We start from the raw sequence: 26,966 nt of genomic DNA on the forward strand, positions 1-26,966 counted from the left end.
TTTATTGGCTAAAAAACAAGGTCAGCAGGGCCAGGATGTGTTTTGTGAATTAATTGAGATGTGTTTCCAAGGTTTGACTGGTAAATTCATCTGCAGTGTTTTTATCTCTGAAGGGATGAACTGCAGATACCCTTTCATAATAACATACAAATTAATTAAATATGCCACAGCTGCAAGTGCCTGGAGCCCCTAGGTTTGGACTGTTTGTGTGGAGCCAACACAAGAATTTTAAGTTTTTCATATAAAATATCCTTTTGTGGGACTCTGATTTGTCACCTTGACTCCTGAAATGGGCACCACTGAGATTTTTGGGGAGATGTTGCTCACTGCAAATTCCTGATTGAAGAACACCTGGAGCACTGACCTCCCTCACCTGTCCTGTGCCTTCCATTCTATGGAAAACCTGCTTTTTCTCATAGAAAAACAACTTTTACTCCTAGAAAACCTACTTTTACTCACGAAAAACCTGCTTTTACTCAAGGCAAATCTGCTTTTTCTCATTGAAAACCTACTTTTACTCACGAAAACCTGCTTTTACTCAAGGAAAACCTGCTTTTACTCATAGAAAACCTACTTTTAACTCATGGAAAACCTGCTTTTTCTCATAGAAAACCTACTTTTACTCATGGAAAACCTGTTTACTCATGGAGATCCTACTTTTACTCATGGAAAACCTGCTTTTACTCATGGAAAACCTGCTTTTACTCATGGAAAACCTGCTTTTACTCATTGAAAACGTACTTTTACTCACGGAAAACCTGCTTTTTCTCATAGAAAACCTGATTTTTCTCATGGAAAACCTGCTTTTTCTCATAGGAAAAACTACTTTTACTCATGGAAAACCTGCTTTTTCTCATAGAAAAACAACTTATACTCATAGAAAACCTACTTTTACTCATGGAAAACCTGCTTTTCCTCACATGCTGGTGTGGGTGGGAGCCCTGCAGCCCCTCCGAGGGACCCCAGCCACTTTCAGTGCTGCCCTGCTGTATTTTCCACTCTGGGATTTGTAGTTCAGAAAGCCTCCAGGGCTGCATTATTCCCTTTTTAATGAGGGTCAGCTCACCTTGGGGGAGTTTTTAAACCTCATTTTTCCCTCTTGCTCTGCAGGTGGCAATAAAAATCATCGACAAATCTCAGCTGGATGCTGTGAACCTGGAGAAGATCTACAGGGAGGTGCAGATAATGAAGATGCTCGACCACCCACACATCATAAAACTCTACCAGGTAGGCTTAGAGGGGCTTTTCCCCTTTTTTCCCCCTTTTTTCCTCATTTTTTCCCATATTCCCCCCCTTTTTTCCCCCTTTTTTCCCCTTTTCCCCCCTTTTTTCCCCTTTTTTTCCCCTTTTCCCCCCCTTTTTTCCCCCTTTTTCCCCCCTTTTTTCCCCCCTTTTTTCCCCCCTTTTTTCCCCCCACCTTTTTTCCCCCCTTTTTTCCCCCCTTTTTATTTCCCCCCTTTTATTTCCCCCTTTTTATTTCCCCCCTTTTCTCCCCCCTTTATTTCTCCCTTTTCTTCCCCTTTTTTCCCCCTCTTAGTTCAGCTAAACAAAAATGAAGATCCCAGTTAAGACCAGTTCCACCTTAAATTAATTCTATGCACAAGAAGCTGGCCTTTAAAATATTTTAAAAACAAAAGGGCTTGAATTTAAAAGATAAAACTGGTTTAAAATATCGATGTAGCAGGTAGAGATGGAGCTCAAGGAGTTAAATTTGCAATTGCCTCGATAATATCTCCCCTCAGTTCCTTTCTGAATGAATGACACCACACAAAAGTGGCAGAGGAGAGAGTGAGAATATTGAAATTAAGCCTGAAAATCAGCAGGATCACTTGAAGGGAGGGTGGTGCTCACTCCTCTGCTTAAAAATGCATTTGATAAATGAATTTATTTTAAAAATAGCCTTCAAATTGTCTACCTGCTTTGCTTTTATTTGTGAGCAGCCTCTTGGGACTTTCAGGCCAGTTAAGAAATAAAATGCAAAATCAAATTCACAAAGCTCTTGCCCACGGACGAGTTCAGCTGATGCTGAAACGTTTCTCTGAGGTTATTGAAATAAACTCAAAATACATTGGAATTTCTCTGAGGTTTTTGAAATCAACCCAATAAAAATACATTGGAATTGTTGTCCTGAAATCTGAAATGGCTTTTTGAAGTGGAGGATTGTGACAATTCCACATGTGAGGCAGAACTTTCCCAGCTTTAGGAGAGATCCATAAAAATAAAGATTCATAAAAATAAAAATCCATAAAAATAAAAGATCCTTTTGGGTGGTTTTTGCCTTTTTTTTTTGCTCTCATTTCTCATTTCTGCATCCACAGGTGATGGAGACCAAAAGCATGCTGTATCTGGTGACAGAATTTGCCAAAAATGGGGAGATTTTCGGTAAGCAGGAGGAGATTTCCACGTTCAGCTTTTTCATGCACCCCTGGGGTCTGTGTAAATAAAGATTTTTTTTGGCTCTGTATTAGATTTAATATTTCTGTTGTTAGATTGAATATTTCTGTGCACCTGCAGAGCTGAAAATCTTTTTGTTTTAAATTTGATTTCTTCTGTTTCAGTTGGGTTCCACTGCCTCGTGTCCTTTTGCTGGGCTTTGTCCTGGGACACAAATCCTGCTCCTTTGGCTGTGAATCTAAAATCATTTTTGGCTTTATTTTATTAAAACAAAATATAAAAAAACATATAAAACAAACTACATATAATATATATTGTATGGAATAACTATATATAATATATAAATATCTAATATATAAAAATTATATAATATATGAAATATATATAATATATATTAGATATACTATATAATATATATTATATATATAATTATATAATATATATAATATATTATATGATAATATAAATTATATAATATATCAAATATACATTATATATTATTATATATTATACAAAAGTAGTCATTGTATACAATATTATACTATATTATATATTCTATATGCAGTATAATGTACAGTATTATGTATTGTATATAATAGATAAACAATAAATAGAATTATAATATGATTATAAATAAATATATAAATATATAATATAGTTATACAAAAATAAAACTATTTTTAAAAAAAACATTTAAAATTATTAAATTTTAAAATGTTTATTAGTTTTTTTATTAGATTATTATACAATTAAAATATATATACTTTTAAGTCCCTTGGAGAGTGGTTCCTGTGCCCAGGGGCCAGCAGAGTGCCCCCATCCCAATCCCTGTTGGCAGGGATAATAATAATAGTAATAATAATAATAATAATAATAATAATAATAATAATAATAATAATAATAATAATAATAATATGTGGTTAGTGCACAACCCCTGCTGCTCCAGGGGGGACAGGGGTGATCCCAGAATAAATAAATAAATAAATAAATAAATAAATAAACAAATAAAATTTTCTGATGATTTGAGTTCCCAGGTTGGGAAAATGCTGACCATAAAAGAAGGAGCAGAGGAAAAGTTCCTTTTTTTTTTTCCCCATTTTTTTCTAAGAGTTGAGTGGAAGAACAACAAACTGAAGATTGGTTTGAAGTTCTTTGTGCTAATTATTGGGAAGAAATAATTGAGTTTCAATCTTTAAACCTGATTTGCTCGATTTCTGTTGCTTTTATTTCCCCACATTGAGTTCTATTGTGAAATACTGTAAAAACACTGAGCAGGTAGCTCTTAAAGGAGAAACAGAGAAAAAAATTCCTTTTTTTTTTTTGGAGAGTTGGCTGGGAGAACAACAAGCTGGAAGCTGATTTGAGTTCCTTTGGGCAAATTATTGGGGAGAAATCCCTGAATTTCATGATTGTCACTTGCTATAACATGTACATGATTGTTTCATGCTGTTACTTGCCTGATTTAAACCTGATTTGTTGGAGTTCTGCTTTTATTTCCCAGATCATGAGTGCTGGTATGAAAATATTGTGCAAATATTGACCAGGTAGCTAGAAAAAAAGGATCAGATTAAAAAAAAAAAAAAAAAACAGAGAAAAAATTTCCTTTATATTTTTTTTTTTTGAGGATTGGCTGGGAGACGAAGAGCTGGAAATTAATTTGATTTTCCTTCTGCTCGATTTTTGGGGGAAACCATGACATGGCAGTGTTGTTGCCTGCTGTCCAGGCTGATTAAAAGCAGATTTATTGATTTATTTGTGATTTCCCAGATTACCTGGCCAGCCACGGGCGCCTGAGCGAGGCCGAGGCGCGGCGCAAATTCTGGCAGATCCTGTCGGCAGTGGAATATTGCCACGGCAGGAAAATCGTGCACAGGGACCTCAAAGCTGAGAACCTCCTGCTGGACAACAACATGAACATCAAAATCGCAGGTATTCCATGCAGCAACACCTTATTTTTGTGTATTTTTAAATAATTTTTAAATAAAACTTCCCCCTGCGATTTGCCGGTGCTGCCCGAAATTCAATCGTGGTTTCCCACGTGAATGTTTTTCCACGGTGGGTGTCAAAGTCCATCTAAATTTCCAATATTAACTTCCAGGAAAAAAAAAAAACCAGTTTTTCTATAAAGTTATACACATTTTTTGTAGGTGTCTTTAAAGCTGCCAGATGTTCAGGTTAAAACAGAGTTAATCAAATAACTTCTTTCAACATTATAAAAAAAAAAACTCTCAAAATGGAAGCTTATTGATTTTTTTTTTTCCTTTTTGCATGCATGATTTCACTTTAATTATAAATTTAGACACAGCAGATGTTGCTTGCAATAGAAATCATTTTCATTACAATTCCACGGATCCTTCCATGCTGTCTTTAGCCCAGAGAGGCTGGAAATGGATAAAATAGAGAATATCTTGATTTGGGGGGCTGTTAACTTCAGTTTTCAGTAATAGTCTTCTTATATTTGCTGCTCAGATTTCTTCACGTTTCTTTTTGGTGATTTCTTACCAAGAGGCAATTTTAAATCCCAGTAACAGGGGAGCAGGAAGGGAAGGGGAGTGAAGGAAGGAGAAGGAATTTCCCTTTCTCAGGCTGAGAAAGGTGAAATGATAAAGCATTCCTGGATTATTTTACCTTTTCATTTCCCTGCTGGCATTTCTGGAATGGTGCAAGGAGCATTCCCCAGGTGGGTCCATCAGTGCTGCCGTTTTTGGGGTGTTTTTCCTCTGCTCATTTCTGATTTCATCCTTGAATGCAGCTCCTGGCAATCAGAGCACTTGGAGAATGATGGCTGAGAGAGAATTTATTCACCAGGCCAGTTTATACTGAATAAATCCTAAATACAGTCCAAGGGCTGCCAGTTTATACTGAATAAATCCTAAATACAGTCTGAGGGCTGCCAGTCACCCCCTTGCTCTGAGGAACTGAGCTGAAAAAAGGGAATTTCTGTGCTGTTGTTCATCTGTGCTTTCTTTCCTGCCTTCACTGGCACATTTTTGCCCTCTGATCCCACTGATGTTCAGCCTGGCAGAGCTTTCCAGAGCTCCTCAGGGCTCTCAGCTCCTGCATCCAGAGCTTTTCCTGCCCTGGTTGTCCTGAGCACTTCAGGGATGCAAATCCCCTGGGAGAAGCTCCCTCCAAAGCAGCTCAGGAATTTTGGTGCTGGAGCTGTCCAGGATCCCCAGGAAAAGGGTTGGAAATGGGGTGAGGAGGTTGCACCAGCTCTGCCCTGCCCCAGCTGCTCTGCTGCTCCACTTCTCCAGTGCACAAAGTTAATTACAGGTGGGCTGCATGCAAATGAGCCCATTAATTGGTTCCTCTGTGCATCTCAGTCAGGCTTTATCAGGTTGATAAGAGCTCCCCGTGTCCAGCTTGGCAGCTGGAGGAAAGTTCAGGCTGCTGGGAACTTTGGAGTGATTTGTGCCCAGTCAGTTCAGGGATTTTTCACTGCAGAGGAGAAGGATGACGAACTCCACAGTGTTTATCTGGGATTTTTGGGGTTATCTGGTGCTGTGCAGATCCCTGGGAACAGCTTCTTCCAGTTGTTCATCTTCCTCATGGCTCATTTATCAGGCTGGGGAAGGACAGAGGGCAGCCAGGATCCCAGCTCTGCTAGCTGGGCTTTTCCCTGATTTCAGTTCATGCAGGAATTGAAAAAGCCAGCACAATCTCTGATGAATTATTTTGATAAAGCTCTTCTTAACTTCCAGTGGGCCTCTTGGTTCATTCTGCTATTGCAAGACTTTTATTGAAGCTTTTTACTCCTCAAGAATACAATAGTTTTTAGTCAAACAGTGAAGTGTGCACAAAGCTACGTCTGTATTTCAGCCACCAGGAGAATAAACTAACCTTCAAAAGTGTTCCAAAACCTGTGGGTTCATAAGATTGCCACCTTTGATGCTTGAGGCTGGACTGAAATCCAGCAGTTTTGTGTTAAAATTGCTCTAAAAGGACGGGGACAGGCAGAATTCAAAGGATCTTTTCTCTCTCACTAACTGGACAACAAACAGAGGATGAGTAAAGAACTTGAGGCGAGAGCTTTGATGGGTTTATTTTGTAGAAGATAGGAGGTGGTTGGGAGCAGAGCCCTCAAATTTTACTGTAAGTAGCAAAAGTGAAGGTGTTAATGAGATAAAATATCCACTGAGAGGAGGAAGGTGAGGAATTCCTGCCAGGTCTAACGTGGAATTTGTGCTTAGCACTAGCAAGGCAAACCTGCCTGGTTCTTCCCAGAGTTAAGCAGCTGCATGTTGGTGATGTGTCCTTTGGATTTGCTGATTTTCGAGGGCATCATTTCATCTCCCTGTGCTCTCTCTGAGCACAACCTTTGCTGTGCAGCCAGAAATGCACCAAATCCAGCTCGGGATGGGGGTCCTGCTCCTCCTTTTGTTCCTGCAGGAGCTGCTGGCATCCTGCTGTTTGCAGAGCCCAGGTGAGGCAGGGACTGGTATTTTGGAGGAGGCTGGAGCTGGAAATGTGGATTGACGTCAGGAGAGGCTGCTCAGCCCCTGAAGTGGGTCAGGTTTGTTGCTGCCACGCTCATACCTTGCCTTTCTCAGCACCTCGGTGCCCATTATCTGCCAGGCTCACATTTCTCCTCCAACAAAAGCTCCCTGTGGCTCTCTGCAAGGCAGGCAGATGGAGTTCTGCTGGGCATTTTAGGAGAATGGATTAATTAAGAGCTCTGGAGCTGCTCCTTGGAGGGTTCTGGAGGGACAAGCGAGAGGCTCTGGATGCTCAGAAGTTGCAGGGCTCTGGCAGGGAGATCTCAGATTGCAGATGGGGCTGAAATCTCAGGCTGTTTCCATTTTTAACGGGAAAACAGATTCCACTGCCGTGATGTGCGCTCAAAAAAATTACACCTTCCAAATTCCAGATTATTCTGAAGGGGGTAATGAGATTGAGAAACCAAATGCCACAACTGTGGAGAGCCAATATTTGCAGATTGCACAAACACAGAGTTTATTCAACTGAACACAATGCTGCAAATGATGGCCTTTTTTGGGGTTTTTTTTTTTTTTTTTTTTTCATTTTAACGTGCAGATTCAGGGAAATGTTAAGAAGATCACTCCATTATATAATCTCAGTCCTCTGGTAATGAGCCCAATTTCAGTCCTTTTAGAATTCTGTGGCTGGCATATGTTTGTTTTGTTGTTCTGTTTGTTTCTTTTTGAGGGCTAGCACGTTTTCCCCTTGAATATCAGTGATATTTCCTATGGAATGAGACATTTTTGGGGTTAAAAATGACCACTTAGGGTCCAGAATGGCTGTGACAGATCAGCCATGACAAAACAGGAGCAAAGTGGAAGGGGAAGGATGAGAGACTCAGGATTACTTCGTGCTTAACTGAATCCTGGCCACTCCAAAAAGTGGAGCAACTCAATTGACAGTGCAGTAATTAAAAATTGAGGCAGGCCCATGGACCAAGCATCCAGGATCCTGACTAAATCCTGAATTTTTTTTTTTCTTTGAAAGGGTTTTCATGGATGTTATCTATGCTGGAGTGCTTAAAAATTGTTTCCCAGCCATTTGTGTGGGAAAAATAATGGAGACAAAAGGGATGGCCACAAGAAGTTGTGTACCCTAACAAATAATGGAGATCTCCCCCACCCAGGGAATGATTTTGTCTGATTTGAACAGAATTGGATTTTTTAAAGCTGAGAGCTAGTTGCTGACATACAGAGCACTGGCATTGATTCCTGTATGACAAGAAGAAGCCCAGTGGCAGTCAGGAGGTGTGTGGCAGAGCTTTGTGCTGTCAGTGTGTGCTGAAATTCGGATCTGCAGGATGCTGGTGTTTCCCTGGCCATGAAAAGGGAAGGAATTGAAGCTTTAGAAGTGCAGGGCTAAGGCAGAGTGGGAAAATTGAGCTCCAGGTGTACAGGACAGCACTCCCAGCCCAGGCACAGGGGCTGGGGAGGAATTCCCACTCGCTGGGGCTGCTCCTGGAAGCAATTCCCAGCCTCTCATTCATGAATTTCCTAATAAAGCTCAATGGTTTGTGCTGTCACAAGACCATCAGAGCCAGCCAAGAGCTGCTCTTCCACCCAGTTAAGCACTGCAAGTTCTGCAGTTCTCTTGCTCAGAGAGGCCAGGAGCACCTCCAGGATGTGTTTGCTCCTGAGGTCCTTTTGGTGGCCAGAAATAAAACCGTTATGTGTTACAAAATGAATCATCTAAAGATAATATTAACATAAACCTGACGCTTCTCATATATTGGTTCTGTTCTTTTTGCTGCTCAGATTTCTTCATGATTCTTTTTGGTGGTTTCTTCCAAGAGGTAACTTTAAATCCCAGTCTGGACAGGCAAAGAATTTCACTTTTTTTAGGACTTGAAATCCGTGTGCTCCCAAGCAGGTCATGCTCTCTTTAGCTGTGCTTACAAATAAATGTTCTTGTATTTGTGAATCTGATAGGAAGATTTATGAGGGTGGCACCCGAGGGAGAGCTGCAGCTCTGAGATAAAAACCTGATGTTTATCTGCAGCACTACGAGGATGTTGAAAACCCCACAAATCCGAGATAAGTGAGGGGAGAAATCAGATTTAGTGACACCTACACGGAGGTGTCACAAAATGCTTCCGTGGAGAGCAGAAATGGCTCCGTGCCTCCCGAAGCATTGTCACGGTTGCCAAGCCAATCCTGTGGGAAGAAAAGTGTTCTCCGAGAGAATAATGATAAAAAAAAATATATATATATAAAAAAAAAAATCACAACAGCAGTCTGGCTGTGAATAGGGGTGAAAAAAGGGAAAAGGTGAAGAAAGGGAAATGGGGAAAGAAGGGAAATGGGGAAAAAAGGGAAAAGGTGGCACGGTGCTGGGGGGGTTACACAGAGGGATGGGGGGTTTGGGATTTGGGGTGGTTCTGATGTGTTATTGCAGCTGGAGGCGTTGCAGAACTGCAGGAGGGTGGGAGGGGAAGGGCAGCAGGGAGAAGTTTGGAACCTGAGCCGGCCTTGGCCGCCGGCAGCCCCGGGCCCGGTGACGTCCCCGGGCCGCGGTGGCGTCACCGTCCCTGCCCGTCAGGGCTCTGCTGTGACGCTGGGCTCTGCTGGGACCTGACCTTCAGAGCAGCCCTGGCAGCCAGCCCGGCCACGGGGCTGCCTTTGATGGTGCCCAGGTGCCAAAATTCACCCTGGTGTGAAAATTCACCCTGCAGGGTATGGCCTGTGCCAGCCCCGACCCCGCACAGGACGTTTGGGGTTCTGTGTGCCAAGCACAATTCTCTCCCTCTCAGGATTTTTCATAGAGGAGCACAGAGGAAAGAAAGAGAAAACAATTTCTATTTCTGCTCCTTGTTTTTCCCATGTGGGATGTGTGTGGAGAATTGTTTACCTGGGGTGATGCTTGGTTGGATTCTGGTGAGGATTGTTTGAGCCTGGTGGCCAACCCAACCCACCTGGGGCTGGGCTCTCAGTGAACATCACCACTTTTTGTAAATGCAGGCAAACCCAATGGGAGGAAATGCTGATGTCTGACTCAATTCAGAAGGCTGAATGATTTCTTTATTATAACTATGCTAAAATACATTAATATACTGTATTAAAGGAGGATAGTAAAACTACATACTACTTTCTTTGACTCCAACACAACTCGTGCCCCTCTCTGAGAGCCCAGCCCCAGGTGGGTTGGATTGGCCACCAGGCTCAAACAATCCTCACCAGAACCCAACCAAGCATCACCCCAGGTAAACAATTCTCCACACACATCCCACGTGGGAAAAACAAGGAGCAGAAATAGAAATTGTTTTCTCTTCCATTTCTCTCTGTGCACCTCTATGAAAAATCCTGACAGGGAGAGAATTGTGCTTGCCACAGTTCTGCACGTACCAGGGATTCAGGGCAGTGCAAGGTGTTGGTTCCCAGCTCCAAAAACCACAACTGTCCCAAAACTGCTTTGTTTTGAGTGAGTTCCATGAGGGGCTGCTGGGGCTCCTGCTAGGAAAGCAGCCCCCACTCCTTTCCCCCACTGCTCCAGCTCCCTCTGCCACTCCAAACCAGCTCCAGGGTGACATTTTCGGAGGCTTTGTTAAACCTCTCTTGTTTCTCTGATTCTGAGGGTTCTCCCATGGTTTTCTGGCTCCTCAGAGCAGCACAGGCAGCACAAAGGGGGTGCATGGGATGGTTCAGCAGAGCCTGTGATAACCACAGCGTTTATCAGCTCTGCTATCTGCTGGTCAGCATTCCAGCATCCCTGGGAGCATTCAGAGCTGGATCTACAGCCTGATGTCACCCTGTTTGTCACCTCACAGCATCCCTGTGAGCATTCATAGCCGCACCAACAGCCTGAGTCCTTTTTGTCACCTCACAGTGCCCTGTTTGTCACCTTCCCAGCATCCTGAAAGCATTCAGAGGTGGATCTACAGCCTGATGTCACCCTGTGTGTCACCTCCCAGTGCCTTGTTTGTCACCTCCCAGCAGCATTCAGAGCTGCATCCACAGCCTGAATCTTTTTTGTCACCACTGTCACACCAGCACCAGCAGCTGCCCAGCTTGAGGGGAGAAGCACCAGCCTCGTTGCTTTTGCTTCTCACCCCTGAATTGTAAAAATCCTGATGACTATCAGACCACAGCTGGTCCTGCATGAAGCCATAGCAAGAAACATTGAAAAGAATTTTTCATCTGTGGGCTGCAGGCAGTGCCAGTAGCAGTGTCCTTCCCAAAAGTCCCCTGGTTTCCCATGCCTGTTGCTCTTGGCACAGCTCCCTCCTCCCAGCTCCAGAGCTTGTCAGAATTTGTTGTGTATTCAAGGCTAGAAAGCACCTCAGGAAATCTCAGATTATCTCTTGGCGAGTCAATAATCTCATTTTTCTGCCGGGATTGTCAGTTTGTTGAATTTTAATGATGGCTGTTTACAAATCCACTCAAAACTCCTCCAGGTTTGTGAAGGTTTCTCAGTGTTTCAAGGATTCCACAGCATGGGAACAACATCAGAAGACATCCAGCATCCCAAAATTATCAGTGGCAGTCCCCAGAAAGGATTTGGGATGGAATCACCGTGGCACATCAGGCGTGGAATTATTCTTTGTGGTGCAGTGGGAGCTTGGAGTGACTTTTCCCTTCGTTTTTTCCACAGATTTTGGCTTTGGGAATTTCTACAAGAGCGGGGAGCCTCTGAGCACGTGGTGTGGGAGCCCCCCGTACGCAGCCCCGGAGGTCTTTGAGGGGCAGCAGTACGAGGGACCCCAGCTGGACATTTGGGTACAGTTATTCTTTATTTTGACTGCATTTCTGTCAACTTTTGGCAAGCTGGAACGAATATCTGATTGCTATTAAGCTGCAGATCTGGAGTATTTGATTGTGCTTAAGCTGCAGATTTGGAATATTCAATTTTTCTGAAGTTGCAGATCTGCATTATTTGATTGCTCTTAAAATGCAGATCTGCATTATTTGATTTTCTTGAAGCTGCACATCTGGAATCTTTGATTTTCCTGAAGCTGCACATCTGCAATATTTTATTTTCCTGAAGTTGCAGATCTGCATTATTTGATTTTCCTGAAGCTGCGGATCTGCAATATTTGATTTTCCTGAAGCTGCAGATCTGCAATATTTTATTTTCCTGAAGCTGCAGATCTTCAATATTTGATTTCCTTAAGCTGCAGATCTGCAAAATTTGATTTTCCTGAAGCTGCAGATCTGCAATACTTTATTTCTTGAAGCTGCAGATTTGCAATATTTGATTTCTTGAAGCTGCACATCTGGAATATTTGATTTTTTTTAAGCTGCAGACAAGTTGTTCCTCTCCAGCTTTATTTCCTGAGTGCCATAAAAACCTTTAGCACTGCTTGGAATTAATTGGAGTCACCTGTGCAGGTGGCTGCCAAATGTGCCCAGCGGGCGCACCTTGGAGGGGAACAAACTCCTCCAAAAGCTCCCTGGCTGGATGGGGAAATTGGCTTTTTTCAGAGCCTTTTTAGTGTTTTCTGGGCTAAGTGGGAATAAAACCTTGATGAGGTTAGAGGGGCTCTGAGGCACAGAAGCCAATCCCTGCTCTGATTCACTCTTTACATTTTTAAATGTTTCATTTTATTTCTTTTAAAATGGTTTAAAAGGGACAAATTAGCAGCACTGGGTGCCTGGTGGCAGCCAAAAGCACACCAGTTAAACTTCAAATCATTGTTTTATATATTTTGTCATTATATTGGTTAAATGCATATTCATGAAGATGATACATATGCAAACATGCAACAGTTCTGCAACAGTTAATGTTATATAATACATATAAATATAATATCTAAATATATAAAAATTATAGTAGATAAATATAATATATAAATATAAAAATTGTAATAGATAAATGTAATAGATAAATATAAAATTATAATAGATAAATAGAATAGATAACTATATAATTATATATAATATAAATATATATAATATATATTATAAATTATGTATAAATATAAATACAATAAATAATAAAAATTATAATATGTAAATATTATACACGCATTTATCTGCCCGTGTGCTGGTTCTGTGTACATAAGCAGCTGTTAAATACTGGTTTAAAAAGCCTCCCTGGACCTTTGGGAATTGGTAAACACAGGGAACACTCTGGGCGTCAGAAGGGAATCCCTGAACTTTGGTAAATATTCCTTCAGTGTAAAAACTCCTAAATCATTAACAGGCCCTGCCTGCCCACAGAGAAAGTGTTGGTATTTAAAATAAATACTAAATTAATGATTTTGTGAAGGTGCACAGCTTGCAGCAATCCCCAGTTCAGTTTTGGACAGGGTTTTCTTTTGAAAAAAATCTATATTTAATTGCAAAATCTCAGTGTTTTTACCAAGTTTTGAGGTCAACACCTGCTTTTTTCCCCCTTGAGAGACCCGGTGCTGTGGCAGGCTGGTGTGGTTCTATCACTATTATTTTTAATTTTTGGCAAGAACATTCCCACTGGCAGTGTCAATTCATCAAATCCTTCCAGGAATAAGTAATTGGAGCAGAGCTCTTGCCCATCATTTCCCCTTTTGCTCACACTGATTAATCCCCTAAACTGACTGTTCATAGAAACTCCTCCCCACAGCTTTAAATGTAAAATATTACAGTTTTTCACTTTGAGTGGCTGCTGGCTGAGGGTTACTTTTGTTTGGGCAAGGCTGAGATTAATAAAAATATCCCGAATTCTCGGCTGAAGTTGGGGTTCACTTCTCAGGTACCCATGTGCAGCTCCTTCCTTTGCCTCTAAATTCCCTTTTTCTGCACAAAATTATTATTTCTGTGGCAGGGCTTGGCTTGCACCCTCAGAGACATTGCTGGGAGCTTGAAACTGAGCTGAAAATTCCCTTTTTTTCCTCCACAGAGCATGGGGGTGGTGCTCTATGTGCTGGTGTGTGGAGCTCTGCCCTTTGATGGACCCACCCTGCCCATCCTGAGGCAGAGAGTGCTGGAGGGGAGGTTCAGGATCCCATATTTCATGTCAGAAGGTAACAGCAGCGTGGTTTTACTCATTTGCCGTGGTTTGAATAAATTCTGGGGTAAGCAGGAGGTGGGCAGGGGGAATGGCACTGCTGACCATGAATAATTTGGGCTTTTCTCCACTTTAATGTGATTTTTTGTGTTGTTTTGAGAGGTTTTTAGCAGCAGTGACGCAGCTCTGGGCTGGTAGATCACTGAGCAAGTTTATAATTCTTATTTTTTTTTCCCCCTTGCCAACAGAGTGTGAGCACCTGATCAGGAGAATGTTGGTCCTGGACCCATCCAAACGTTTGAGCATTGCTCAGATCAAGGAGCACAAGTGGATGCTGGTGGAAGTTCCTGCCCAGAGGCCAATCCTTTACCCACCAGGAGAGGAGAACGAGCCCTCCCTGGGGGAATACAACGAGCAGGTGCTGAGGCTGATGCACAGCCTGGGCATAGACCAGCAGAAAACTGTGGAGGTAAAACTCAGATGGGGGTAAAGCGTGCTGAAATTGGGGTAAAGTGCCTGAAAGGGGGGCAAAACACACTGAAACGGGGGTAAAACGCAGTGAAAGGGGGGTAAAACCCACTGGAATGGGGGTAAAGTACACTGAAAGGGGATAAAGCATGCAGAAATTGGGGTGAAACACACTGAAATGGGGTAAAACATCTGAAATGGGGGTAAAACACACTGAAATGGGGATAAAGCACTGGAATGGAGGTAAAACACACTGAAATGGGGGTAAACCATCTGAAGTGGGGGTAAAGCACCTCAAATGGGAGTAAAGCACCTGAAAACGGGGTAAAATACACTGAAATGGGTGGAAAACAGCTGAAATGGGGTAAAACAGCTGTAATGGGGTAAAACAGCTGAAATGGGGGTAAAACACACTGGAATTTGAGAAAACGCCTGAAATGGGAGTAAAACACACTGGAATGGGAGTAAAACACTCAAATGAGTGTAAAACACTCAAGTGGAGTTGGATAAATCATTAACTTGGTAGCTGGAGAGAGACAAGGGGGGAATTAGAAAGTAAATTCGTTTTGAGGTTTTAAGAGGGTGGCAGATGAGAATCAAGCAAATTCTGAGCTTTTAAGAGGGTGGGGAAAAAAGCATCAGGAAGGAGCATGGAGGAAGAAAGCAGCTGATGTGTCTGCCCTGTGCTAAATGCCAGGATTCCCTGTGGAGCTAACATGATCATTTCCTCTAGGATGGGAGCTCAGTGCCTTGTGCAGGTTCACAGCAGAATCTACCTGGGAGCTCACCACGACCTAGCACTGATACTTTTCTGTCCCTGCCACTCTGCTTTGAACCCTTCTCAGCTCCAAATCTCTCTTTTTTTCTGGCAGAACACAAAAAAACCAACCCCCATCTGGCTGCTCCCACGTTTGCTGGGGGATTGCTGATGGGTTTCTCTTCCTGCCAGGTCTTCTGAGCTCTCAGAGGAACCCATCACAGCCGAGATAGCCCAGCTACCCCAAACAGCATAAAATTAGCAGGATGGCTTCTGAGGTAGTGTTGGAAACAGAAAAAGTTCCAATAAAAGGCAAAATAACAAAGCTCTTAGAGAGAAAAGCCAAGCCAGGGGCAAGAGGTTCTTGCTCCTGCTAAAACACCCCACAAAAGGGATTATTTCCTTTGTTCTCTTCCTTTTCTGGTGAATTACCCGGGTGGGACCTCTTGGTCTCCGTCCAGCTGGCAGCCCCAGGCCTGAGGTGAAGTCCCCAAGGTGCTATGAGGGGTCCTTGTACCAAATTGGGTACAGCTGGGTACAGTTTGGACCTCTTGGCCTCTGTCCAATTGGGCAGCCCTAGGTCTGAAGTCCCAAACGAGAGAAACTTCTGGGCTTTTTGCCTTTTTAAGCAGACCAAGAATAATTTGGCCACTCCATCAACAGGGGGCACATTCCTACACTGTGCTCTGTTTTCTCAGTCCCTGCAGAACAAGAGCTACAACCACTTTGCTGCCATCTATTACCTGCTGGTGGAGAGGCTGAAGTCTCACCGGAGCAGCTTCCCCGTGGAGCAGCGCATGGACGCGCGCCAGCGCCGGCCCAGCACCATCGCCGAGCAGACCGTGGCCAAGGTCAGCCCCCTCCTGCACCTCCTTCCCTTCCCAAATCCCTCCCTTTCCACCTGCCACCCCTGGCTGCTTGCTGCTGCTTCATCCTCAAGCCTCAAAAATGCAAATATTGGGTTTGGCTTTAGCCAGGATCGCGTTTTTAACTTCAGCTCCCGGCTCGTCTCCTGGTGATGCCCCGGGAAGGCTGACCTGGAACAAGATGCTTTTGGGATATTTGGATTCTGCTGAGGTGAAACTCGGCTTCACTTATGAAAACACAGGTCCAGGAACAGCCTGGCAAAGATTAAACCCAGGTTTAAGCTTGGTTCTTGTGATAGAAAGTGTTGCAAAGAAAATTGGCAATTCTAAGATGTGTTAAAAGCAGGTGGAGCCAGGTGAACAAAGAGGAATAAAACATTTCTTTGGGATACATGGATTCTGTTGAGGTGAAACTCGGCTTCACTTATGAAAACACAGGTCCAGGAACAGCCTGGCAAAGATTAAACCCAAGTTTAAGCTTGGTCCTTATGATAGAAAGTGTTGCAGAGAAAATTGGCGATTCTAAGATGTGTTAAAAGCAGGTGGAGCCAGATGAACAAAGAGGAATAAAACATCTTTAGGAGGGGGTTCCTTGTACTGAATTCCTGTGTATTGTAAGTGCCACATTCCCACTTTTTTCTTCAGTTACAGCCTCCCAGTTGTCCCAAGGATAATTTGTTTTCACACATGGTGGCACCACAGCTCCTGGCTGAGGGTGATTGTTTCCTTTTGGCCAGTGGTGTGGATCTGCACTCCAGGAAATAAAGGTTCAAAACCAGGGGAGAATATCCCTGTTCTCCTAAGATTTAGGGAATTTCCAAAAAAAAGTCATTGAAACCATTCCTGAGCCTCCTGGTAGCAGTCAGGGGGTTTGTACTCAATATAAAAAAGGAATTTTAGAGCACCAGAAAGCCCCAAGCTCTGTCTGTGCTGCTGGGAATAAGTCAGCTTCAATAAATACTGAGCTTAATGCCATTTGGGGCTGGCCGGGTGTTTTGGGGGTGGTAAATGTTGTTGTTTTCCAAGTTTAAAGGCTAAGACTGTTCTCCATCCTGAACCAAGAAATAAATCTTGCACTTCTGCTTTGGCACCGGGCTGCACATTGTTTAATCCGTGACTCTGGATGTTGCTGCCTACCTAAAGCTGTTCCAGTTTTGAGTTCTCCAGTTCTGTTTTTCAGGCACAAGCTGTGGTGCCCTCGGTGAATCTGCATTCCCAAAATCCAAGGCTGCTGCAGTCTCCAGGGCTCCCCTCAGCCTCAGGAGCAGAAACCTTTTCCTTCCCCTCCTCCAGCTGCCCAGGAGAGGCAGCGTTTATGGAGGAGGAAAGGGTTGAGACACCAAAGGTACAGCTTGAAATCACTCTATTATTTATTTCTCTTTTTTCCAGAAATCATTCCAGCTAAAAAATATTGTTGTCTTTTAAAAGCACGGCAGTGCTTCCTGAAATTTAAGTATTTAAGCATCAAGAGTTGTAGGTATTCCAAATTCTCTTTCCCTGTGACTCTCCACAGCTGTGTCTTTTTTCATCATTCTTCTGCCTCCTGTTCTTTGCTTTCGTTCCATTCTCACCACACTGCTTTTGGAAAGGGGGAAAAAAAAACCTCAAAAAAAGTGGATTTCCTTCCCTTGTTCTTCTAAAATGTATTTTCAAGAGCTCTGGAGGCTCCATCTTACACAGAGGGGTCCTGGATGCAGCTGAAGTGTCCAAAAGGATCTCCAGCCTGATCTGGAGTCAGTAATTAGGGGAAATAGCTTAAAATAATTACATTTATGAAGTATGTGACTCTCATAAAACTTCTGTTGTTTCCTCTCATGTTGCACCACGTTATAACTTGAATTTCAGCATATTTTGTCCTGCCTGGGGTTTGATTTCCTGCCTGCCAGTTTGAAGGGTTTATTGCTCCCTGGTTTGTTCCCAGCACCAAGAGTGTGGCCCTGGTTCTCAGCTCTGCCTCCTTGGGTGGTCTCTGGCAGCTGGAAAGCACAAACCAGTTCAAAGGCACTTCAAAATTAACATTTCAAGCTTTATTTTGCATCCCCCTCTGGCTTTAGAGCTGCAGTTTGGCCAGGGTAGGTCAACAACTGGTGACAGCAGCGAGGTGTCAAGGCTGAGCTCAGTTGGGAATATTTTAATTTTTGTAGGACATGGCCACGAAAGACTTCCAGGCTCTGACCCCTGGAAAAACTGGGGGGGATCCAAAGTGGAATTGGTTCTGCTCTTCCTTCCTGCCACATCAGTGCCAAGCACTTGTGTGCAGAAGTCCCAAATGGGAAAGAAGGTGTTCAAAAAATGACATTTAGAAGTCAAATCCACTCAATCAAACCAGAGGCAGCAGAGCCAGAGTTTTCCCAAGTTTTTTGCAGGAATCATCATTTTCCTGCTGTTTAAATTATTTCTAGCTGTTTCTTGATATTTTCTTACCATATAGAGCTGCCTCAAGACCATTTGTTAAGAGTTGCTGTCCATGCTGTGAAACCTCTTTTCCAAACACTCCTCCTTTTCCAAATACCAAAGGACTTGAAGGAAAATTCAGGAATAGCTCACAAAAAATAGAAAAAAAAAAAAATCTTTTACATAAAGTCAGCTGCAGCAGCGCCAGGTTTTGTGGTGAAGGATTGTGCTCTTTCCATCCTTATTTTACCCAGTGGGATCCTATTGGTGCAGCAGGACAGTAATTACAGGACAGAGCCTCCAAAAGCTGCAGGACATTGAAATATTTATAAATAAAAATATATAAAAATACTAATATAAATAAATATGCTAATAATGAAGTATTTAGAATATATAAATAATAAAGTAAACTAAAAATAAAATCATATAGAAAAAAACATTTTTTTGCCTAAAACCCATAAAATTCCATATGGCAAAGAATTAGTTAAGGTACAGAAGGATCCATAGCAAAGTGGCTTGGAGAATAAAACCAGAATTAAAATCCTAGGAGCAGTTTAGGTTGGGGAGGTGCCTCTAAAAATCTGATTCAAAGTAGTGGGAGGCTGCTCAGGACTTTATCAGGCTGGGAACATCAAGGAGGAAGATTCCACAGCTTCTCCAGGCAACCTGTGTTTGCAGGGGAACAACATTAATCAAGTGGAGTTGTGCTGGAAAAAGGTGCATTTATGGAGTTATTCCTGAGCACAGCCCTGCAAGGATGAAATTCAAGGCTGGGTTTTTTGTTTTTTTTTTTTCCCGTTGTTTATCTGAGTGTGATAAATGAGCACAGTAGATATAGGAAGGGGGGAACAGCAGTATTGTACATTCCATAAATATTTTATACTTGTGACTAAGCCGGCAAAGTTTTTAATAAGTCAAAAAAAAAAAAAAATCCCCTACAAAAAAAAAAAAAAAAAAAAAAAAAAACCAAAAAAAACAGCCCTGAAGAGCACAGAACTGTGGGAATAGGAATATTTAGTTTTAGGGAACTGAGTGTTAAGGGAATGTAAGTAGGAAATGAAGAATTGTACATGACAAGCCTTACTTAACCCAGCAGAGTTAAAGATCCCAACTGCCTTCAGGCCAGGGATTTCCTGCTTTTGGGGGTGATTCTTTGGGCAGGAAACAAAGCTGGGCATGAAAAAAAGCTGGGCCCAACCAGAGCTGGGTCTAACCAAAGTTGGGTCTAACCAAAGCTGGATCCAAACAAAGCTGGATCCAACCAAAGCTGGGCCCAACCAGAGCTGGGTCTAACCAAAGCTGGACCCAACCAAAACTGGGCTCAAAAAAAAGCTGGGCCCAACCAGAGCTGGGTCTAACCAAAGTTGGGTCTAACCAAAGCTGGATCCAATCAAAGCTGGGCCCAACCAGAGCTGGGTCTAACCAAAGTTGGGTCTAACCAAAACTGGACCCAACCAAAGCTGGATCCAACAAAAGCTGGGTCCAAACAAAGTTGGATCCAACCAAAGCTGGATCCAAACAAAGCTGGATCCAACCAAAGCTGGATCCAACCAAAGCTGGATCCAACCAGAGCTGGGCCCAACCAGAGCTGGGTCTAACCAAAGTTGGATCCAACCAAAGCTGGATCCAACCAAAGCTGGGCCCAACCAGAGCTGGGCCCAACCAGAGCTGGGCCCAACCAGAGCTGGGCCCAACCAGAGCTGGGCCCAACGCTGTCCCTGTGCCCCAGGTGAACGGCTGCCTGCTGGACCCCGTGCCCCCCGTGGTGATGAGGAAGGGATGCCAGTCGCTGCCCTCCAGCATGATGGAAACCTCCATCGATGAAGGAATCGAGGCAGAAGGAGAGGCAGAGGAGGACCCAGCCCAGGCCTTCGCTGCCCTGCAGGCAGCCCGAGGGGGCAAGAGGCGGCACACCCTGGCTGAGGTCACCAACCAGCTGGTGATGGTGCCAGGCACAGGTACGGAGCTCAGCTCAGAGCTCGTTTTCTCCCCCAGCACTCAGGCTGATTAGCTGGGGGTGGAAAACCTGAGGGTTTGTGAGTGATGAGTACAAGACAGTTTGGATTTGCTAGAAAGGAAAAGACACGAAATAACCCAAAATCTGCTGTTGAGACAGTATAAAGTCAGAGCAGCAAATTTACAGTGATTAAACTCATGCCACAAACCCAACAGCAACAGAAATCTGGCAAAATTGGCTGCTTTTTCAACTGAATGTCCCCAAATCATTCATCCCCTAAAAGATGAGCTGGCAGAAATAAAACCCTCTGGGCTCCAGCACCAGTGAGGTGACCAAGCCTTTCAGGCTACAGTTTTGTCAGCATTAAAAAAAACCCTAAACACTTTCCAGACAAGCCACTGAACATCTGCAGAGTGTCTGGCTGCTGCAAGATAACTGCAAAATCCAGTAGCAAATCCCCATTATTATACTGCAAGTTTCACTTGACATTTCCTTTGTCAAAATTGATTTTTTTGGCTCTTCACTCTAAGATAGCCACTGTTGGCAGGAGTAGCTCGAGTCAGTGGTAGTGATTCCCACTTTCATCCTGGTTTTTTGGTTTTTTTGTCCCAGGGAAAGTCTATTCCTTGGATGAGAACTCCTCCCTGGGCAGCATCGACTCGGAGTACGACATGGGCTCGGTGCAGAGGGATCTGAAATTCCTGGGGGAGACCCCTTCCCTGAAGGAGATGGTGCTGAGCAGCCAGCAGGCCCCACGGGTGACCTCCCCTTTCCTGGGGCTCAGACCTGCCAACCCCGCCATGCAGGCGCTGAGCTCCCAAAAACGGGAGGCTCACAACCGCTCCCCCGTCAGCTTCCGCGAGGGCCGCAGGGCCTCCGACACCTCCCTCACCCAAGGTAACTCCTCTGCAGCAGGAATCGGCCTGCTCAGTGACAAAAACCTGCTTTCATCTTCTGGTTTCATCGCAGTGACAGCCAGACACAGCAGGGAGTGCCCTCTGTGCTTGGTTATCACTCAGCTGATCTCCTGCGCTGACCAAAAAATCTGATTGTTCTGACAAGGGGGTTTTGCTCATCTGCTCTCCTCTCTCCAGGAATTGTAGCATTTAGGCAGCACCTCCAGAACCTGGCACGAACCAAAGGAATCCTGGAGCTGAACAAAGTCCAGCTGCTGTATGAACAGATGGGATCAGAGGAAGAACCTTCTCTGACATCAGCTGCCACCCAACTGCAGGAGCTCATTAACAGCCCTGCACAGGTACTTAAAGCAGAAACCGAGCTCCATCTTAATGCTTTGAGACAGACCAGGAGAGGATGAGGCGGTGTGGAGATCTGGGAAGAGCTAATTGACAGATTAAATGTCCTATTCTCCTTTCTGCCTTCCCCAAACTGGACAATTTGCAGCCGTTGCCCGTCCTCGTGGTGTCAGTGAGGGGCTCTGCAGCTTTCCAAAGCCAACAGTCATTGTTTTCAGTCTGAAGGGTGTTTTGGATTTAGGAAAGGTCAATAACACCTTTTCTTGGTGGAGGTACAACTGCAGGAAGCTCTCACAGCCTGATTTGCAGAGTGAATGTTAAAGAGCTCCCAGTGAGTCGTTTTGAGTGGAGCAGGAACACAGCAACCACAGAACCTCTGGCAGGGAAAACCCTTAAAGCAAGGCTTAAGAGAGCATTTTCTGGCCATGCAGATTGCTCCTCTTTCCCCTGCAGGAGGAAGGCTCCCAGCAGCAGCAGGAGGCTCCAGCTGCTTTCCCCAACAGTGCACACCCCCCACTGCTGTCCCGAAGACAGAGCCTGGAGACTCAGTACCTGAAACAGCGGCTCCAGGTGCGTTCACCCTTTTCCTTTCCTTTCCTTTCCTTTCCTTTCCTTTCCTTTTCCTTTCCTTTCCTTTCCTTTCCTTTCCTTTCCTTTCCTTTCCTTTCCTTTCCTTTCCTTTCCTTTCCTTTCCTTTCCTTTCCTTTCCTTTCCTTTCCTTTCCTTTCCTTTCCTTTCCTTTCCTTTCCTTTCCTTCCCTTCCCTTCCCTTCCCTTCCCTTCCCTTCCCTTCCCTTCCCTTCCCTTCCCTTCCCTTCCCTTCCCTTCCCTTCCCTTCCCTTCCCTTCCCTTCCCTTCCCTTCCCTTCCCTTCCCTTCCCTTCCCTTCCCTTCCCTTCCCTTCCCTTCCCTTCCCTTCCCTTCCCTTCCCTTCCCTTCCCTTCCCTTCCCTTCCCTTCCCTTCCCTTCCCTTCCCTTCCCTTCCCTTCCCTTCCCTTCCCTTCCCTTCCCTTCCCTTCCCTTCCCTTCCCTTCCCTTCCCTTCCCTTCCCTTCCCTTCCCTTCCCTTCCCTTCCCTTCCCTTCCCTTCCCTTCCCTTCCCTTCCCTTCCCTTCCCTTCCCTTCCCTTCCCTTCCCTTCCCTTCCCTTCCCTTCCCTTCCTTTCCCTTCCCTTCCCTTCCCTTCCCTTCCCTTCCCTTCCCTTCCCTTCCCTTCCCTTCCCTTCCCTTCCCTTCCCTTCCCTTCCCTTCCCTTCCCTTCCCTTCCCTTCCCTTCCCTTCCCTTCCCTTCCCTTCCCTTCCCTTCCCTTCCCTTCCCTTCCCTTCCCTTTCCCCTTTTTTCCCCTTTCCCCTCTCCCTGGATTTTTATGATATAATCTCTCCTGCAAAAATACTGCCTAAGGGTTGGAAGCCAATGGGCAGCATTATGGGTTTAGAGTGGCTCTGTGGGCAGTTAGAGGGGTGGAAAAATCTTTCTCCTGCTTTCTGGACTAATTAATTCAATCAAAAGCTATTTAAACCAGCTCTGCTTTCCCTGCAGAAGCCCACTCTGCTCTCCAAAGCTCCCAACACTTGCCAGCTCTACTGCAAAGAACTGCCCCGGAGTCTGGAACAGCAGCTCCAGGAGCACAGGTGAGGATCCCCCAAATGATGCAGAAAAATGACTCTACGGAGTAATGAAAGAAATGGAACTCTCTTTGTCTGTTTAGAAATTATCTGAAAAAACAAAGTTTCACTTCAATACTTCTTTTAAAAGCAAGGACAAGTCCTGCCTTGTGTTTACCAATTTCTCTGCGTGATCTTCAGCTCCCAAATTCCCCAGAGCAGTGAACAGGCTTTAAAATACAAACACAGTGCATCTCATTCTTAACAAACTGAACTAAACAATGCATGGGGTTAATTTAAAAATGGATTAAGTTATCAGAGGAGATGTGTGACAACACTGAAAGGTGCTAGCTTTGATGTGCTGCGAAAGCCGATGAGCAGGATTGCCCGGGGATTTTCCAGTGTGCTTGGAGCTGTGTGAGTGCTGCAGAAATAACTGTTTTTCTGTCCTGGCTGCAGGCTGCACCAGAAGAGGCTGTTCCTGCAGAAGCAGTCCCAGCTGCAGGCCTACTTTAACCAGATGCAGATAGCAGAGAGCTCCTACCCCCAGGCCAGCCCACTGCCCCTGCCCTGCCCGGAGGAGCTGCAGCCCCAGCAGCAGCAGCAGCAGCAGCAGCAGCAGCAGCAGCAGCAGCCCCAGCAGCAGCAGCAGCAGCAGCAGCCAGCCCAGTTCAGCCTGCAGCAGCCCCTGAGCCCCGTGCTGGAGCCTTCCTCGGGGCAGCTGCACTTCGAGCCCTTCCTCAGGCAGTACCCCAAGGTGCAGCTGGAGCCGCTGCCCCCCAGCCCATCCCGGCTGTCCCCCCCGGGGCAGGGCCAGCCAGCACAGCCCCTGCAGTTCCCTTACCAGACTTGTGAGCTGCCTGCTGTCCCCTCTGCCGAGCAGTGCCACCTCCCCCAGAGCAGTGCAGCGTTGCCCGAGAGCCAGAGCAGCTCTGCAGAGGCACAGCCCAGCTACGACGCCCTGGCCCTGTCAGAACTGCCCGGACTCTTCGATTGTGAGATGATGGAGGCTGTGGATCCCCAGCACGGCGGCTACGTCCTGGTGAATTAGCACCCAGGGCACACTGGAAGGACAAATGGAGAAGCATGTGAATTTTTGGTTGGTTTCCCCCCACCCCCACCCCTCTCCCCGTTCCTACCCCTCGGAATTCATGGTAGTTTTTCGACCCTTGAATTAAGAGGGGAACTAAAAATCCACCTGGCTGGAAGAGAATAAAAAAAGAAAAAAAGCAGGAGGTGTTTGGCCCCAGTGGCAGGGGCTGGAGAACAGGGAGTGCAGCTTCATCCCACAGAGTCTGCGTAGAAGGAGGCAAAAAAGATGAATTTCAGAGGAAGGAAAGAGCCCCTTCTGAAACAATTCGGGGAGTTTGTCAGCGTTCATCCACCATCCACTTGGAGAGAGGAGAGTGAGTGCACACCTATCGTACTTCTTGGCAATAAAAGCAATAGTTTTCATTGAAATTCAGGGTAGATTTGGGTCTGCGCTGATGGCAACTGAAATCCTCTGGAGAACGGCAGCACGAGCTGGAATTCAAGGGAAGTTGCACTTTGGTTGAGCTCCTGGTCTGGAACTACTCTGTGGCCAGCCCTGAGCATCTCGGGCAGCCTCTGCTTCCTCCTGCTGGCACCTAATCAGGATTTCCCAGGCCTGCCAAGGAGCTCTCCACTGTCTGCTGAAGGAATCTGCAGCAAGGGACACCTTGACTATGTCAAAAGACACCTGGGACTGTGTGGAGACACCTCTGGGTGGGAATCAGAATTCTGGAGGATCAAGGATGAGCTAACAGAGACAGAAGGTAAGAGAGCCATGAGAGAAAGAGCAAGAGCTGCAGGAAATGGCATTTAAAAAAAAATAAAATCCACCTGGGTGGCTTTTAAAATTACCCCCTTTTGCAGGAGGGCTCTGTCCTGGAGAAGTTCTGGTCGCTGGAAAGGATCCACCTGTCCCTGGGTTGCATTTTAAAAACAAACAAGCAAACAAAACTGTGTTTTGAATTTGCAGTATGTGTTGCTGGTGGTTTCTTGAGCTTTGTATATTTGGACAATTATTTAGGGTTTTAGAACTTTAAGGATAAAAAAAACAATGAGCTTATAAAAAAGTAAAAAAAACACCCCTGTGAAGTGATAGTGCTGTGCCTTTTTCAGTTCTTTATCAGCCTACATGCTTTTTTCTGAAGAAAGTAGAAAAATACCCCATTTATATCCCTGCTGTGGCCAAAGTCCCTTCAGAGCACACGTCCCACCGTGTGGGACATGTTTAACTTTCTTAGTGTTTGAATGGCTCGTGTATATAGGACACTGAAAGTATCACAGCAATATTTCAGCATCAAACTGTTGATGTGTCAACCATTTCAAGGGATGCTCCAGCTCCACCAGGAGCTGTGTCTGCAGAACTTTCCACTCATGAAACCCAAGTCACAGGAGGGGGGTGTCTCAGGGAGCTGCAGGAAGCTGAGATCTCCAGTCTGGGGTTTGGCTCTGACCCTGAAGTGTCGTGGGCCGGGCCAGGCCAGTGGCCAGCTGGCCAGGCCAGCCCTTTCCTGAGCAAACATTAAGCACAATTGCAGCTTCATCAAAGCACAAAGAGCGAGAGGGGAACTGTGCTGATCACACCAGAGTTTGCTGGAAGGTTTGGTCTTTGATCCTGCAAATCCCAAGGGCGGAGGGAGGTGAATAATCAGCGTTCACAGCAATAAGAGCACATTAAAACATGGCATAGGAGGGGTTCAGCCACTGTGTGTGAGGGGAGAAGGGGTTAACAGGTGACAGAAGGCACCTGGTCCCACTGGCCCAGTCCAAAATGCTCAGCTCGTGCCTCTGCTAGCACAGGGATTCTCTCTCTCTCTCAAAGGAGAGTTGAAGGAACAGGGATCACGAGAGAAAGATGGCCAGAAAGCTCTGCTTTAAGAGCCGAGAGAAAAGGTTTCGTTGTGTGGTTTCCCTTCAGAAGGGAATCTGACTGACACTGAACACACAGACCCAGTGACACCTGAAGGGAAACAGCCTGACAAAACCTGCAGCAGAGCAGAAACAAGCAGAGTCCTGTCCTTTCACTCCTCCTTCCCTACCCCACAGCAGAACCCACACGTTCTGGAATGTGAAATTTGTCCAAACCCTCATGGAACTGGGCAGTGAAAGCTGCTTCCAGGACAGCCCCAGTGCTGCTCCAGGAGCTGGGTGACTGCCAGAACAATAACCACTTCCTTCCCCATCCAGCTCCAGGATCCTGCACGTTTCAGGACTCAAAAGATAAAAATAATTCCGTTCTGGAGTTCTGCAATTCGTTTATCAGGATGTGCCAACCCGCGTGAACTCCTCTGAGCTTTGCAGTGCTGGGCAGGGGGAAGCTGCAGTATTTTTTAATGTAGTTTAGGCTGACTCGTTCCCCTCAGCCAAAAGCATATTTAACATTTCGTGTAATTTTCTTTAAGCCAATTAGGACTAAAAGGCTTCTGAAGCCTTCTCATATAGAGAGGATCCATTGGGCACCACTTTCTACTCCTTTGAAGTGGCTTTTTTAAAAGTTCCAATCTCTTCTGTTCTAACATTAGAGAACTGTGTACACTACTGTTAGAGTAATTATTAGCTTTATTATCTTGTACTACAGCCTCCTTTGAAGAGACTTTGGTGTGATGTATATGGGGTACAAATTTCATACGGAGAAAAGTGCAATATGTGTGTGTGTGGTATGTTCTTTAATGTATTTTTTTAAGGATTTAGAGGGTTTAGTCTCTGCTTTGGGATAAATGCACTAGTTTTGTGAGCTCCAGTTTGGCAAGTTCATCTGTAGTATTTACATGCAACTGATCTGCTGGACTCTGTAAAGCAGTTACAGTGTATTAATACACAATAAAGAATATGTGCATTTCA

The 26,966-nt window shown here is 44.9% G+C and overlaps 1 protein-coding gene across 1 annotated transcript in view; it reads left to right on the forward strand.

Annotated features, from left to right (window-relative positions):
* SIK2 (salt inducible kinase 2) overlaps positions 1 to 26,966 on the forward strand; it is a 31,738-nt gene extending 4,772 nt beyond the window's left edge. Inside the window, exons 2-15 of the mRNA XM_077788019.2 lie at positions 1,111 to 1,227; positions 2,319 to 2,382; positions 4,162 to 4,323; positions 11,464 to 11,588; positions 13,690 to 13,813; positions 14,046 to 14,266; positions 15,721 to 15,873; positions 17,069 to 17,233; positions 20,012 to 20,240; positions 20,852 to 21,136; positions 21,334 to 21,497; positions 21,949 to 22,065; positions 23,032 to 23,123; positions 23,556 to 26,966. Of these exons, the coding sequence (XP_077644145.2) occupies positions 1,111 to 1,227; positions 2,319 to 2,382; positions 4,162 to 4,323; positions 11,464 to 11,588; positions 13,690 to 13,813; positions 14,046 to 14,266; positions 15,721 to 15,873; positions 17,069 to 17,233; positions 20,012 to 20,240; positions 20,852 to 21,136; positions 21,334 to 21,497; positions 21,949 to 22,065; positions 23,032 to 23,123; positions 23,556 to 24,147 (2,610 nt within the window). The 3' untranslated portion in view covers positions 24,148 to 26,966. The remainder of the gene's footprint in view (positions 1 to 1,110; positions 1,228 to 2,318; positions 2,383 to 4,161; positions 4,324 to 11,463; positions 11,589 to 13,689; positions 13,814 to 14,045; positions 14,267 to 15,720; positions 15,874 to 17,068; positions 17,234 to 20,011; positions 20,241 to 20,851; positions 21,137 to 21,333; positions 21,498 to 21,948; positions 22,066 to 23,031; positions 23,124 to 23,555) is intronic.

This window comes from Lonchura striata, chromosome 24 (assembly GCF_050655825.1).
Source record: "Lonchura striata isolate lonStrDom1 chromosome 24, ASM5065582v1, whole genome shotgun sequence".
In the NCBI taxonomy this organism is placed as follows: Eukaryota; Metazoa; Chordata; class Aves; order Passeriformes; family Estrildidae; genus Lonchura; species Lonchura striata.